This window comes from Lissotriton helveticus, chromosome 1_2 (genome assembly GCF_964261635.1).
Source record: "Lissotriton helveticus chromosome 1_2, aLisHel1.1, whole genome shotgun sequence".
In the NCBI taxonomy this organism is placed as follows: domain Eukaryota; kingdom Metazoa; phylum Chordata; class Amphibia; order Caudata; family Salamandridae; genus Lissotriton; species Lissotriton helveticus.
Window position 1 is genome coordinate 269,082,208 of NC_136058.1, and position 16,716 is coordinate 269,098,923.

The following is a 16,716-nucleotide window of genomic DNA, read 5'->3' on the forward strand; positions in this document are numbered from 1 at the left end:
GCCCTTAGCCCAGCCCCTGGCCCCGCCCACTTACTACACCGCTAGCTCATGTTAATGAGTACCTGCACTTATTTTTTCCCATTTAAAGCACTGCTCTGGATGCTAAACCTCGCAGTCCCGGCCCCGTCCACACTCACCAGCAGGTCCAGGTAATTGTTCAAGTTAAAATTACAATGCCCCAGTTCAGCGCGATATTCAAAGGTTCTTCCCTTCTGCGGCAATGACAAATCCAGGGAAGGGAAAGTTAAAACGGCAGATTCAGCAGTCCTTTCTCGGCTTGCGAGCGGCACCCACAATCACTTGGCACAGCAGCAAAGACATCAGACCTCGTCTCAACATTCTAAAAGAAATTCACCGCCATCCCCTTTAGCTAGAATTACCTTTACCATGGCTTGGACCGTGCACGAAAACTGCGGAAATGGAAAGGCAAATATCCCAGCCCTTGACACAAGTAAATCTCCAATTATTACCGGAGTGTAAATAGAAAGTGGATACATTTGCAAATATCCATAAACTTACGGTATTCTGTTACTTTCCAGGACATCCTGATCGTTAAATGCACATTTTCCACTTCTGGTTGATGCTTTAATCAAGCAAAATATTACACCTTGCTGGATTAACATTGTACATAACTGTTATAAAATATCCCTCTCTATGGTCAAGTAAACTTGCACCATTGTTTCATAATACACATCTCGGACAAATCTTATCTCATTAGGAACATCATGTGGTAAAATATAGCTGCCAAGCATCCCCAAGTCATTCATTACAACTTCTTACACTGAGTTTTTAGTAAACATGAGGTGGAATTTGTCAGCCCATACTGGCTATGCAAAAAGTGAAACTACAAGTCCCAAAATGCAATGGCCTGCATTAACAGGCAACCATGAGTGAATGTGTCACATCATATTTGAGGGTTGTTGCAATGGTTAGAACACATCAAAAAAGGTCCCTTTCTCTCTTAGGAACAGACACAGGGGGCAAAGCAGTGAATTAAGTGAATATGATGCTAACCTTAAAGACAAGAGGGAGACAGGCGGCCTGGTAAAACCAACAGTGAAGTTGTATCTTAATTATGAGCGTTCCCTGTATTTAATATGTATTTCAAGCTGTCACGCATACACCAAGCTTTGTTGTATTTTAGTGTACTGCACAATTTACACATCGATTCGTACCCCCGATGGTGTGGTGATGCTCTGGGTTCCTGGCACCCTTTCCTAATGGTTCGGTGGACAGGGCGTTGGACGTAGAATAGTCTATGGAAGGAGTTGGGCGAGGTGACTGAGGTTTGGACACATGATCTGAACATAGAGCAGGGGTGTTGCTGAACGTAAGAATGTGGGATTACATAGTGTGAGAATAGACACACTCACGCATGAGGGGCCTTACCATCTTTTAGGGATCGTATATTGAAACTACTATTCATTGTGGATCACTGGAGACCACCCGGGTGTGTGTTCAATGGAGTCTATCCTGAAACAGCACGGCTCCGACCCCAGTGCAGGCACTGCTAAGGGCACAGGGCATGTGGGGCCCAACCAGAACCCTCAGAGGCACAACCAGCACCCAAACAAGGGAGTGTGACAGGCAACACATGGGTGAAGGATCCCACCCAGGAGCACTACAAGTGCCACCCACAAAAGAATGGAATCTGGAGTCACCCAGGAAAGGAAGAGGAGCAGCCGGCAGGAGGCATGGGTCACTGTCACCTACACACTGTGCTCTATGAAGTCCACCCTGGAGCACTAAGGCGCCAGGAAAGGCGGAGGAGCAGCCGGCAGAAGGCATGGGTCACTGTCCTCTAGGCACTGCGCTCTACGGCGTCCACCCTGGAGCACTAAGGTACTGGAAAGGCGGAGGAGCAGCCGGCAGGATATCTGACTCCTGTCCTCTAGGCACTGCGCTCTACGGCGTCCACCCTGGAGCACTAAGGCGCCAGGAAAGGCGGAGGAGCAGCCGGCAGAAGGCATGGGTCACTGTCACCTATACACTGCGCTCTACGGCGTCCACCCTGGAGCACTAAGGCGGCAGGAAAGGCGGAGGAGCAGCTGGCAGGATATCTGACTCCTGTCCTCTAGGCACTGCGCTCTACGGCGTCCACCCTGGAGCACTAAGGTACTGGAAAGGCGGAGGAGCAGCCGGCAGGATATCTGACTCCTGTCCTCTAGGCACTGCGCTCTACGGCGTCCACCCTGGAGCACTAAGGCGGCAGGAAAGGCGGAGGAGCAGCCGGCAGGATATCTGACTCCTGTCCTCTAGGCACTGCGCTCTACGGCGTCCACCCTGGAGCACTAAGGTACTGGAAAGGCGGAGGAGCAGCCGGCAGGATATCTGACTCCTGTCCTCTAGGCACTGCGCTCTACGGCGTCCACCCTGGAGCACTAAGGTACTGGAAAGGCGGAGGAGCAGCCGGCAGGATATCTGACTCCTGTCCTCTAGGCACTGCGCTCTACGGCGTCCACCCTGGAGCACTAAGGTACTGGAAAGGCGGAGGAGCAGCTGGCAGGATATCTGACTCCTGTCCTCTAGGCACTGCGCTCTACGGCGTCCACCCTGGAGCACTAAGGCGGCAGGAAAGGCGGAGGAGCAGCCGGCAGGATATCTGACTCCTGTCCTCTAGGCACTGCGCTCTACGGCGTCCACCCTGGAGCACTAAGGTACTGGAAAGGCGGAGGAGCAGCCGGCAGGATATCTGACTCCTGTCCTCTAGGCACTGCGCTCTACGGCGTCCACCCTGGAGCACTAAGGCGGCAGGAAAGGCGGAGGAGCAGCTGGCAGGATATCTGACTCCTGTCCTCTAGGCACTGCGCTCTACGGCGTCCACCCTGGAGCACTAAGGCGGCAGGAAAGGCGGAGGAGCAGCCGGCAGGATATCTGACTCCTGTCCTCTAGGCACTGCGCTCTACGGCGTCCACCCTGGAGCACTAAGGTACTGGAAAGGCGGAGGAGCAGCCGGCAGGATATTTGACTCCTGTCCTCTAGGCACTGCGCTCTACGGCGTCCACCCTGGAGCACTACAGGTGTCGCCCTCAATGTACGATTCACTGCCCTCAATGTAGGCTTTACGGAGTCACACAGCAAAGGAGGAGCCGCCGGCGAAGACAAGACATAAGTATTTATAATGTGCATGTTCACCCAAAAGGGTATCTTGGCACTGAACAACAGATAGTTCTCGTTACCCAACTCAATGGTACTCATTTTATCGACCTCAGAAGGATGAAAGGCTGAGTGGACCAGTCGGGATTGATACCTGTGACCATGAGGTCAGAGACAGGCCTCTACAGTGGACGCATTAGTCCACTAAGCCACCAGACCCGACCGCTGTATAGTGAACTAAAGAACTTGCTGCATAGAGAGAGTATTTTTAGACTAATCCATGATACATATATGAATAGTACACGAGTGCGTCTTTATTATCTGTTCTCTGAACTTCTGTTAAAATAAACGACTGGCTGACACCACACTAGCGCTCCCGTCATGTCAGACATATGGTGAGGCCAGGATACGGTGTGTGCCTGATGGTGTGTGAGGGGGTGTCTGAGAGGGTGCCTATGTGTGTGTTGATGTCAGTTCCTCGTGTACTGCTTAGTGTTTCACTGTGCCCGAAAGGGCTTGTATGTGTGTACGGAGAGGGGAATAGTGTGTGTCTCTGGGTGTGGGTCCGGATGGTGGTAGTGGGTGCGCTGGAGGAAGGGCAGTGTTTGTGTGTATGTGAGGAGGGGGATAGTGTCTGTGCAGGGGCAGACAGTGTGAGGGAAGGGAGACTGGGGGAAGCAAGACTGTGTCCGGGGTGGGGGAGTTATTTTTGTATGGGAAGGGAGATCTGTGTGTACGTAGAGATTGTTTAGTATGTGTGTGGGGGGTTCCCAGACTTCAGATGGGTAACACAAGGCAGCATGGACAAGTCCTCATCAGTCGACTTAACAGTATCACAAGTAGTGATGGCACATGACCTTTAGCATCAATAGCGTTCCAGGATGTGACATCGCAGAAAGCAGCAGGAGACAAACTAACATCAGTGACATCTAAAATGACCGAAACAAGCGCAAAAGGGATAAAATGAGATCTTCACTTCAACAGAAACATTCACTTGATTGTATCCGCCTGCACAATCTCACCAAAAGAAGCAACGCGGATGGAGGCACTTTAACACCATTTAGGCATTTTCTAAAAGCTACATAAGATGCTTATTTACAAATATCCTCAATAAAAAAACTTTCTGTGATAGATGGAAGCCACAGGGCCCAATCTGTGTATCCCAGATTTATATTAGAGATGCCCCCACGCATATACACCACTGACCTGCTTCCCGATCACCAAGGATTACTCTCAGATAAGCAAGCAATCACTAATTATTCTGAATAACACACACAGAGGACTGATATATCATGCAAAAGGATCGCCCCCATCAAACAGCCCTCCCCGGAGCGGCAGTGTATGCACATTATTCACGAATAGTCATTCTGAAACCAGACAGATATATTGCTGTAATAACCAGCAGCCACCTTCCCGCTCAATCAGTTAATTCTGCAATATTAACCAGCAGCCAACACCAAATCAGACAATTAATTGTGCAGTAATTACCAGCCGTCACATTTGGACCAGGCACTTGGGGCACAAAAATCACTGACAGCCCCCAGGAAATACATTAACTAGCACACAGCAGCCGAGCACAGCAACCACCAGCAGCCGAGCACAGCAGCTGAGCACACCAGTCACCAGCAGCCACTAGCAGCCGCGCACACCAGTCACCAGCAGCAGCGCACAGCAGCCGAGCACAGCAGTCACCAGCAGCCGCGCACCGCAGTCACCAGCAGCCGCGCACAGCCCTCACCAGCAGCCGCGCACAGCACTCACCAGCAGCCGCGCACAGCACTCACCAGCAGCCGCGCACAGCACTCACCAGCAGCCGCGCACAGCACTCACCAGCAGCCGCGCACAGCACTCACCAGCAGCCGCGCACAGCAGCCACCAGCAGCCGCGCACAGCAGCCACCAGCAGCCGAGCACAGCAGCCACCGGCACCCGAGCACACCAGTCACCAGCAGCCGAGCACAGCAACCACCAGCAGCCGCGTACAGCAGTCACATGCAGCCGAGCACAGCAACCACCAGCAGCCGCGTACAGCAGTCGAGCACAGCAACCACCAGCAGCCGCGTACAGCAGTCACAAGCAGCCGAGCACAGCAACCACCAGCAGCCGCGTACAGCAGTCACAAGCAGCCGAGCCCAGCAACCACCAGCAGCCGCGCACAGCAGTCACAAGCAGCCGCGCACAGCAGTCACAAGCAGCCGCGCACAGCAGTCACAAGCAGCCACGCACAACAGTCACAAGCAGCCACGCACAGCAGTCACAAGCAGCCGCGCACAGCAGTCACAAGCAGCCGCGCACAGCAGTCACAAGCAGCCGCGCACAGCAGTCACAAGCAGCCCGGCACAGCACTCATCGGCAACTGCGCACAGCAGTCATCGGCAGCCGCACACAGCAGTCATCGGCAGCCGCGCACAGCAGTCATCGGCAGCCGCGCACAGCAGTCATCGGCAGCCGCGCACAGCAGTCATCGGCAGCCGCGCACAGTAGTCACCGGCAGCCGCGCACAGCAGTCACCGGCAGCCGCGCACAGCAGTCACCGGCAGCCGCGCACAGCAGTCACCGGCAGCCGCGCACAGCAGTCACCGGCAGCCGCGCACAGCAGTCCTCGGCAGCCGCGCACAGCAGTCACCTGCAGCCGTGCACAGCAGTCACCTGCAGCCACGCACAGCAGTCACCTGCAGCCGCGCACAGCAGTCACCTGCAGCCGCGCACTGCAGTCGCCAGTGTATGTAGATAGACACATTAAAACAGCATCCGCTCACATGCTACACAGTTGCCATACAAAAGCAAATATGCAGACAGAAAAACAGACGTCCGTATACACTTAGGTCTGGCAGTCAGACTTGCAAAAATAATGTAACCATGAAAACAAACCTCCCAGCATCTGCACACACCAAGCACCTAACATGTAGCAAACCATACTGACGACAGAGACATGTTATGCTGGCCGCTCGTACAGGACTTTATAATGCTCTAAGACCATCTTCAAGTGCTAGAGATGACAGGGTGGTGGATAGGAAGAAGCAAGAGGGGAAATGGGGGTGGGGGTGAGATACATACACATAGATGATAGGTAACTTAACCAGTGTGAGGAATCTGTGCCTGATGCAGACTTCGGGATGGTAGATAGTTATAGACCTCAGGGACAGGCAGGAACCCTTGTCCACAAACCAACAGACAGAGGCTGCCACATACAGCACCAACTCTAATGGCACACATACAGTCCCACACAACACTGAAAGAGATTAATGGATTCCACCAGTGGCATAAGCATGGCAGCGCTTGCACCACTAAGCTGATGTCCACTACTGACCCAACATTCTACTGCTGTCTGGTAGCCACTGCACTTGCAATATCAGGTGAGAGCCTGGGGCAAATAGGTTAAGACTAGCTAGAGGGGATGCCCCCATCACAGGCCTTCCTGTGCGTATCTTGATGACCTTCCCGTGCGTCTTGACTAATGGCGTGAAAAAGAAGAAACCTGGTTCTAAAGATACACCCATACCGTTTTGAGCAAAATGTACAAGGTGGGGCAATTCACTTTACCTTCTTGGATCTCAGTGCACCTGTCTGTCAAAATATGAATAACTTTGAAACTAACTCGATTCCACCATTAAATGTGAAGATACAAAAATTCTCGGCATATACCATCAGAGCCTGCCAAAAGTACTGCAGAAGCCAAAGATAGGACCAGAGTTTCAGTAAACTTTCACACAATGGATAAGGAAGCATGAATGATCAAGGAGAAACTAAAACTGTAAACCCTTACACAATATACCCATACCATCACTGTGACACTTTTACCTAGGGTTAGCATTCACAGCAGCAAATGTCACAGAAAGATGGCTTCCAAGGACCACTACTTACATCCTGCAGAAGCTTCTCCAAGTTCTCCTGCAGTTCATAGAAGTACCGGGAGGTGATCAGTCCTTCCTTTGACTTGTCCAGGCAATCCCGAGCCAGCTCGATCACCTGATGATGAATGAAGCTGAGCACCCCATCAGCTAACGGCAAAACATTCTCTGGATCGTTGGAGGTGGTGAACTCAGCTAGCCTCTCCTCCATCTGCGCTGTGGCCTGCAGAAAGGAATGATGCATACTTGAAAGCCCATTCCACCAAATGACAATACAACACCTAACGTCTTCCTGCTTTTGTCTCAACAGCACCCTCTCGTTGGTCTCACTCAGGACTCGAACCAAGGTAGTGAGGTTCTCTTGGGGTTGAAAAAGATTTGTACAGGGATACATGAAGCCAGAGTCACTGGGTCATTGTTCCGCTCGTTACTTGTTCCTGCTAACATTTCCAGCAACATGTATTGGTGACAAACAGGAGTCCTAATGAGTACGAGGAACATCAACATCAAAAACCTGGAGTATACAATAAATGTGGACGTGAAGGAGAGTACAATGAACGCCGACGAGGAGGGGGTCAAATGAAAGTCGCAAGGAGGACTCTGGGTAAGTACAATGAATGTCGACGAGTAGGAGTTAAAGAGGGTACAATCATGGTCGACAAGGAGGACTCAAGGGGAGTACAATGAATGTCGACAAGTAGCAGTCAAAGCAGGTATGAATGCCGACGAGCAGAGTTCAAAGGGGGGTACTATGAATGTTAATGAAGAGGACTTAAGGTGAGTGCACTGAATGTCGACAAAGAGGACTCAATGAGAGTGCAATGACGGACAAAAAGGAGGACTTAAGCAGGGTACAATGAATGTGGATGTGCAGTATTCGATGAGAGTACAATGAATGTCGACAAGGAGGCATTGAGATTAGTACAGTGAATGTCGACAAAGAAATCAAGGTGGGTACAATGAATGTCGACAAGGAGGCATTGAGGTTAGTACAGTGAATGTCGACAAAGAAATCAAGGGGGTTACAATAAATGTCGACAAGGAGGCATTGAGGTTAGTACAGCAAATGTCGACAAAGAAATCAAGGGGGTTACAATGAATGTCGACAAGGAGGCATTGAGGTTAGTACAGTGAATGTCGACAAAGAAATCAAGGTGGGTACAATGAATGTCGACAAGGAGGCATTGAGGTTAGTACAGTGAATGTCGACAAAGAAATCAAGGTGGGTACAATGAATGTCGACAAGGAGGCATTGAGGTTAGTACAGTGAATGTCGACAAAGAAATCAAGGTGGGTACAATGAATGTCGACAAGGAGGCATTGAGGTTAGTACAGTGAATGTCGACAAAGAAATCAAGGGGGTTACAATAAATGTCGACAAGGAGGCATTGAGGTTAGTACAGCAAATGTCGACAAAGAAATCAAGGGGGTTACAATGAATGTCGACAAGGAGGCATTGAGGTTAGTACAGTGAATGTCGACAAAGAAATCAAGGTGGGTACAATGAATGTCGACAAGGAGGCATTGAGGTTAGTACAGTGAATGTCGACAAAGAAATCAAGGTGGGTACAATGATTGTCGACAAGGAGGCATTGAGGTTAGTACAGTGAATATCGACAAAGAAATCAAGGTGGGTACAATGAATGTCGATAAGGAGGCATTGAGGTTAGTACAGTGAATGTCGACAAAGAAATCAAGGTGGGTACAATGAATGTCGACAAGGAGGCATTGAGGTTAGTACAGTGAATGTCGACAAAAGTAAAGTCCACATTTGTAAAGCGCACAATCACCCGTAAGGGTCTCTAGGCGCTGGGGGCCGTCGGTAAGATTAAGCGAGCTATTGCCCAGAGTCACATGGTGCTGGGCTAACCTGCCGCCGGAGCCGGGGATCGAACCGTGGTCCCCAGATTCCAGCGTCAGTCGCCCTGGCCGCGGCGCCACACCTCTCCCTGAGATGTGTGGCGCCGCGGCCAGGGCAGGCATTGAGGTTAGTGCAGTGAATGTCGACAAAGAAATCAAGGGGGTTACAATGAATGTCAGCAAGGAGGAATAAAGGTGGGTGCAATTTATACTGACAAGGAGGATTAAAGCTGAGCACAATGAATGACGAGGAGGAGGAATGAGGACTTAAGCTGGATATATTGAATGTCACTGAGAAGGAATAAAGGTGCGTTCAATGGAAGATGACGAGAAAGAATCAAGTTAACAATGTTAACAGTGGACTTGATGGGGGTGCAGAACATATTGAAATGTGCCATGTAGACAACGCATCGCCACAATGAAGACTCAAAGCTGGCACAACACATGTTAACAAGAAGCATCTGTGGTGGGTATAAAACATGTTAAAGATTACTTAAGAAGTTTGAAATAGTATGAGGGTACATGAGGGTGCAGTGAAGAGAACAGAAACAGGCAGATGACCAGGTCATTTGTGCTCCATATTGTGTTTGCCAGATCCAGAGCATTCAGATCTGACTCATCTTGCGAGCTCACTTTTTATTTATTTAACAAGAACTTTTAATTTGTAGTTGAGCATTGCCCAGAGTGGTACTTTCTTATTCTGTGTGAGTATCACAGAGTTACTCGAGACAAGAGCGTGTCTTAGAACAGATGTCTAGCTAGAAGAAGAACATCAACTATTCCACGGGGTGCTCAGCTCTACTCACAATCTATCTACATGGCTACCACACGTACCATCTATGTCTTGTCTTTTATTTCAGAAAGGGACCGAACAGTTTGAATGAGTGGATCAATGTGCAATGAATTAACACATTTTTCAAATGTAAGCTTTCTCTCTTGTTCTCATTTAAGATCTAGTTCTTTCTATTTTTAAATGCCTCTGGTGGTTTACAGTTATTGGGGGGGAAAGATCACAACGTTTTTGAAATTCCATGAACAAATGTATGCATTTTTCATAAAAGAAAGGGATTCATGCTGGTACTTTGCAGGATGCGCAGCCAATACAACAGCTGGGTACTGTGGAAGATAAATGAAAAATATGACAGTGTCCACGATGGGAAAACAAAAATAAAATGCCTGTGTTAGCAGATGGCCTGCTGATCAGTGCTCCTCTCTTCAACATCAGTAATATCAGTGCAGGTCACCTTTCATCCTTGTCGACCCTGGAAGGAGGTGAAGGAGCAGTTTCTGCTGTGAGACATTTGCTGTCCCTGCTCTTTGCTTACCACACTTCACTGAACAAGGCTGAACTGTTAATCATTGCACTTACTATCTGCTTTCGGGAAGGTAGGACAGTTTTTAATTGCAGTAAGCTTTGTTTAAATTATGTCACACAGCCTATAAGCTGTAAACCATGATGTATGTATAGGCCTCCTCTTACGTGGAGGATTTGTAGATATACTGTCTGTGTTTTCACTCTCAGGCGGAGTCTGGTAGCTGATATCCTCCATCGATTAACACACTATTTCGATGCGTCTTAATACATTTGTATTCTGGTATTACCCGAGCAAAGTGTTTTTTTTCTTCTACAGTATAAAAGAAAACTGCTGACAGGCTGCCCTGAGAAAAAGGATTTCTGTTACAGGCCCTCCCGAAATGTATTGCGCCTGCGCAGAAAAAAAGCATGAGCTTACCTTGGGGAACCTTTCTTTGTACACATGGTTCATCATCACGATCTCCCCGTCGTAGGAAATGGGCGACCGTCCAGGACTGGAAAACAAATGAATGAAAACATGAGAAACTTTAACAGAACCTTCTCCTACTACTTGCGTGTGGAACAGACCGAGTTCTTTCTATCACAATCATCGGAGCAACCAACTCTAGGAAAGCTTGTCAGGTCATCACATGAAACCGGGGGAAGCACTGGAGTCCTTCATAGCAGTCCAAGCTGCTTAGTACAGCAAAGTGATTAAAATAATTAAGAAAATAAGTGTATGCAATTAAATGTAGTTATCAATATACAGTGAGAAGTAGTCATTTGCTGACTAGACAGTAGGTGTCTGTGTTATTTTCTATTTTGCTCTAAGTCTATGTAGGATTTGAACTAGATTTGAAATTATGAAAAAGTTTGAATTTCCTTAGAGTCTGGTATACAAACATTTTTACAAAAAGGCTTGTGGTCCACCACCAATAAAGATCCAAGTGTCTGCAGTTGTATGTAGTCAGGATCAGCTTTCTTTAACTGAAATCAAGTGGACCATGAATCCATGGGCGGCCATCTTGGTAAACACTAGAGATCCCTGGACCACCATGATGATGTGGCAGCGTGAGAATCCAGATCAGAATAAGTATCTGCCCATACAAGGCTTGAGGGTGGGTGTGGAGAAGGGAATTGTACACAAATAACATTGTGCGACTGCCAGACCTGTTTTCCGAACAATGGGATATGCACGCCAAATACTGAAAACCACAAAACTAGGACCAGAGAGGCACAAGGAAACAGATGGAAGAACACGGCGAACCCACAGAACACCACTTTACACTTACAAACACTGCCTCAATTGCAGACCCAGTACATCCAGTTAGGCATTTAGCATATCTAAATAGAATACGTAAGAAAGGCGTACAGTTTAGAAGACTCTCTCAAGTGTTTGCCAATCTGAGAACACACTAGGCTTTAATATTATTGGTTTAATTGATAACATCGGATCTCATAGCTGGAGCATTAAAGTAATCTCATTCGGGAGAGGTCAAATCTCCAACCCTTCCAATTTTACACACAGAGACTGAGAACTTTAAAACAAATTTGCTGGAAAGATAGCATTAACATTGCAGGTTTTCAATTTGCATAATGTGATAATATGAAGAAAAATATATTTTTTTAAAGTGACAATTTTTGTGTGAGAAGAATCAAGTTTAACCAATGTATGTAGACGAAGCCTAAAGTAAACCCACTGCCTGCATACACACTAACATCCACCCGTTTTCAGATGGTTTATGGGAAAACAATATCATCTGTTTTATGGACGGGCAGCAGCTTGGACCAATATACCTCTGGGAACAGCTCCTATATGGGAAGTCAGGCATTCCTTCAAGTTACGGTAGTGGGGTTTAATTGTACATGAGTTTGGTAGTCTGGATTATCACTTAATATTTGTCGGAAGTGCAAACATTAGGTATGTGAGTTCATTGCCGCAACCCATTCACTCGCTTCCTTTCCCGCTGCTCATGAGCCTCGGAAAGGATTTCCTACTGGCAGACCTCTATGTGAAGGGACTTTAGTTGTGAGTGGCAGAAGTGTCTCACTACTGCAAGTGTATAAGGTGTAACTCTTCACCACTTCAGGAACTTCCCAAGTACAAGTTTCATCAACTACTGCTATTACTTACTCCTTTACCTGAGCTTGCTTGCTCCGATGTCTGTTACACGGTCAGCTGATCCAGCGTTCAAATATTAATTTCATTTTTTCTATAATTCTTCACACTGCACTCCTAAAGTTTCTAAACAATGTAAGTAACATGTTGCTGTTAATCAATTTAATTGTACTTGATTTATGGAGCTTGGAAGATTGAGTTTGCCTTGCCAAGATTAGAATTTAAGAAAACTGCTGACGTCAGACAACAAAGTGAATTTGCTAATTATAGTCCAAACCACTGGAATTATTCTATTTTCCGGCCCTGATATTTCCAAATAGTTATGGACTCACCGCATTGCCACATAATCCATCAACTGCTGTATAACCTGTAAATTGTAACAAACAAGCATTTGCAATGCAATAGGTCTCGCATTTGCGAGATTTTGAGCTATTGGCATTGTAAATGGGAAAGCACTTTATTTATGTGTTTAAAAAACATGCAATGATAAAAGACATTGTAATTCACAATACCAAAAGGTCAAAATTTTGAAAATGCGAGACCTATTGCATTGGCTTGTTCCTGGTGTAATCTGGTGCCAGCTGCGGGGCTGGGCAGGTAGAATGCAATGCGCCGGACCGGGGCAGACTGCTCAGCTAATGATTTTTATAGAGTTTTTATAGGGTTGAGAAAGCTGAAGTCTTTTTGAAATAATACAGCCTGGCTGTGACCTATGTGTGTTTCATCCTTACTCTCCTGAGGGCTTATATGTTTTCCTCGTCTTCATTGCTTGGTTTTGCTCACGAGAAAGTGTCACTAAGACATTGGATTGTTACTCAAGAGTACACTGAAATTATGAAAATGTCACCATAAGCAATCTGAAACCTTGGCAGCTATGGTGGTTCTAGTTTTATACATGTAGCGCGCCTGCTTGTTGCCCATGTAACAATTATGTTTGGGCACAGGTACATATATTTCTTCATCAGAGAGAAAAAAACAAAAGGGGGAAAGGTGGAGGAAAAGAAAGATTGAAAAAGTGTGACAAAGGGAGAAAGTAGGGGCGAAAAAGAACGTGCAGGAGTGGGTTTAAGGGGCATGTAGTGCCTGGTGATGGATTCAATATGCATGAGGGTAAATCATGACTATGCAGTTTTGATTTTCGGCACCACAACTGTCTGCATCGCTGGTAGCTGCATCCGAGCAAAAAGGTCTGGGCCCGGCACTTACTATTTCACAAATTAAGCACCGAAGTACTCCCCTAGCAGCTTGCATGCACAGATAAAGCTTTCTACCCATTTAACTGGGAAAAGAGGAGTCTGTGCAGTCTCGCCCTTGTCCCATGGCACTCGGTGCAACGCCGAGCCTCTGTAGCCTCCTCCTGTGCCGAAGTTCTCTGCCATGATGTCATGTTGAGCTTCTACAACCGGCACCTGTTTCACGTTATCAGGGACAGTTCTAAAGCATATGGCCATGTAATGCTGTACCCCTACACCACCAGCATCCCTAAAGCGCTTTACCCTTTAAGCCCCAGATCAGACAGAGCCAATGAATGCCCATACTGCTCCTGTGGACACGGTGTCAGCGAATGTTCTGTATCCGCATGCCTCTTGCAAAACTGCCTGCCCTAACATCCCGGTGGAAATGCGAGACTATGAGGGCAGCTAAAGCCGTGGTTCCGGTGCAGTGCACAACTTATGCAGCAAGAGACATCTGCGTGCCTGAACCATGGTGCACACAACTAATATCACACAGTAGTAAAATAAAAAACCACCAGAGGCAACAATTTATTTTATAGCAGCACATTTGTTTAAAATAGCGGCCATCACGTGCTTCCTCGGATTTCAAAGGAATATCGTGATTACCCAAATCTCAAAAAGCGTTTTCCTAGACAGCGAGCGCCACGAGCCTCTGAGTCACGAGAGCCCTAGAGCCCCGCTTTGATCTCATGCTGCCTATGCAGCTCCGGCTACACTGCCCACGGCGAGGCCAAATCAAACCTGAGCTGCCATGGGAAGGGGACATATCAAGCACACTAGGAATGTGCGTATGGTCCTGTGGAGCAGAATGCCGTTCCACTGCTGTGTTTTGCTGGTGTGGGTTTTTTAAAATGTATTTTTTAACATGACGTTTTGGAGCAGGCAAAAGAGGGAAGAGGCATCCGATGCGGCGTGTCCACCGCAGAGCCTGTACCACAAAGCGGTGATGCGAGGGGGTCCAAATGTAGGACGGAAGCGTGCAGCCCTAAGGTTGCAGACTCCAGGAGCTCACTCCGCATCTGCAGGCTGGCTCCAAAAAAGAAGGGGGGGTGGAGGGCGGATAGGGCCATGCTGGGGCTCGCGGCAGAACGGCAGTCCAGCTGGAACGCATCCATCCTGCATTGCCGGCTGCTGGCTTTCTCCGGTCAGTCTGGGCTGCAAATAGCGCACGCCTTCCGTGTCTGCTACGCAGGCAATAAAAAAACAAGATTGCATAACTAGATTATAATTATGAGTGCTTTATACCACAAGCTGAAGAACTGAAGTGACATCGCTGGGCGCACTCCGGAAGTCAGGCAGCCTTTGTTTGGACGTGGGCGGGGCATGCTAAAAAAACAGGAAGGAACCGCCGGGGAGGACGTCCGGAACCCTGCAGGCTCCATGCTGAAGTCCCGGCCCCATCGGAGGGACCGTGCGAAGAGCGAGGGCAGACTGTATGGCACCAGAGGCAACACGGGGCTCCCGAGTACTGAGGAGACCCCTGCGACATGCCAAGAGACGGCCAAGGAACCTGCACACCGAGCTGGTGAGTGAGAGCTTGGCTGGGTGCATTGTCGGCACCGTGAAATGTGTACGCGTTACGGACATTCAGAGTTGAGCGCGCGTGCGCATAGAAAACAACAAGCCTTTTCCGCGTTGTTGAAGCGAAACTGACACGCGCACGTTACACAGGCATGAAAGCGCAACACGCAGCCAAGGCGCCAAAGCGCGCCCACGAGGTCAAATCTCTGGCAGGAGAAGCGCGTGTCAGTCTGCTGTCCACATTCCCCCAAAAGTGATAACATAAGCTGTCTCGCCCTAGGCAGCAAAAGCTTCGCTTTTGCTTTCGTCTAGGCGAGACCTAAAAAACGACCTCAAACAGATCAAAAGTTACTAAAAGTGCAGTGACAACTGTTGCGGCACAGTGGGGGGCCCTTCACAAAGGTTGACTGGTAACCTTCCTGCTACTAATTGCTTTATTTGGGTGTCAAACTGGTATTAATGTGGTAAAACCCTTCCCAGATAGTGTTAAAAATACAAAATAATGAGGCAATACATACTATCACAAAATGCGCTGCATTTTGCTACATAAATTGTCTTTTCGTGTTGCATAATTTAGTCAATCCTGCCACGTAACATGGTTCTCTTCTAATGCATAATTGCAGGGGCCTCATCACAGTGACGAGTTCAAGTTAAGAACACCAACACAAATTCACCTATTTCAAGGACAAGCTAAAGCTCTTCTCCTTAAGAGTTTATTTTGTGTGGAAATTAAAGCAGAACTTAAGATAAAACACGTTATTTCAGATAAGTGAATTCTCTGTGGTATCAGATTCTGTTGGAAAGCAGTGTCGAACTAGGCCCCATAAGCAGCAGGCAAAAAGTGAGACAATTTAGAGCATAATTATATGATTATGGAACATAAAAAACAGAAGCATAAGCACAGTCAGTAGGTCGTGCCTGAAACAGGAAGGCAAACGTTTGGCCCATGCTTGCTATTAAAGCATTAGCAAACATGACCTGTGGAAGTCTTGCAATATTTTCTCTGTGACAAAAAAGAGAGGTGGTGGTGCGGTGCATGTGTTGGAACGTCACTACGTACACAACATTTGGCTTTCTCTGTAAGCTTCACATACTGTTCCAAGTTGTAAAACAGGCATCTTGCAACAATTTTATTTCATAGGAAGCAAGTGCAGGAGCGCAAAATGAAGGAGCTGCTCCTGGGCCCTCGCAAAATAAAATAAATACATCAAACCAAAAAATGATCACTGCACAAGGGATGGAGGAGCAATGGTGATGAGTGAGTGCCCTGGCAGCAGTCTGCATCTGCCGGGTCCTCACAAATCAAAATAAATAATTTTTAAAAACTCACAAAGTAGGAAGAGAAGGGCAGGAAAAACAACAGCGAGAAGCGAGCATCCCAACAGCAGTGAAAATGATAGTAAAGAAGAAATGCTCAATTGGTGGGACAAACACAAGAAGGTAAATAATAAGAAGCAAGCAAATGAAGTTGATAAGTAAGACAACCATTAATAAGCAACGGGACGGCCCAAAGTGCGCTCAGTACACTGTACTGAGGATAAAAGGTCTTCGTCAACAGACAGCCTAGCCTGAGCGGTCTGTAGGAGATACCTAAAAACTTATGATGGTAGAAAAAAAAAAAATCAGAAAGGTAATCATGTGGATAAAAAATCATACAAAAGAAATGCAACAACAAAGGGACAAGAATTCGAATTCCGTTAAAGGAAGGACATTTTTAAGTAGGCATTTTATCATTAAAAAA

The 16,716-nt window shown here is 47.6% G+C and overlaps 1 protein-coding gene across 4 annotated transcripts in view; it reads right to left on the bottom strand.

The window, feature by feature from the left end:
* MAST2 (microtubule associated serine/threonine kinase 2) overlaps positions 1-16,716 on the bottom strand; it is a 1,587,681-nt gene that overhangs the window by 207,349 nt on the left and 1,363,616 nt on the right. For all 4 annotated transcript variants that reach the window (XM_078671709.1, XM_078671708.1, XM_078671710.1 and 1 more), the window contains 2 exons: positions 10,540-10,615; positions 6,960-7,169 (listed from right to left, as the gene is read on the bottom strand). In XM_078671709.1, coding sequence (XP_078527835.1) covers positions 6,960-7,169; positions 10,540-10,615 — 286 coding nt within the window. The remainder of the gene's footprint in view (positions 1-6,959; positions 7,170-10,539; positions 10,616-16,716) is intronic.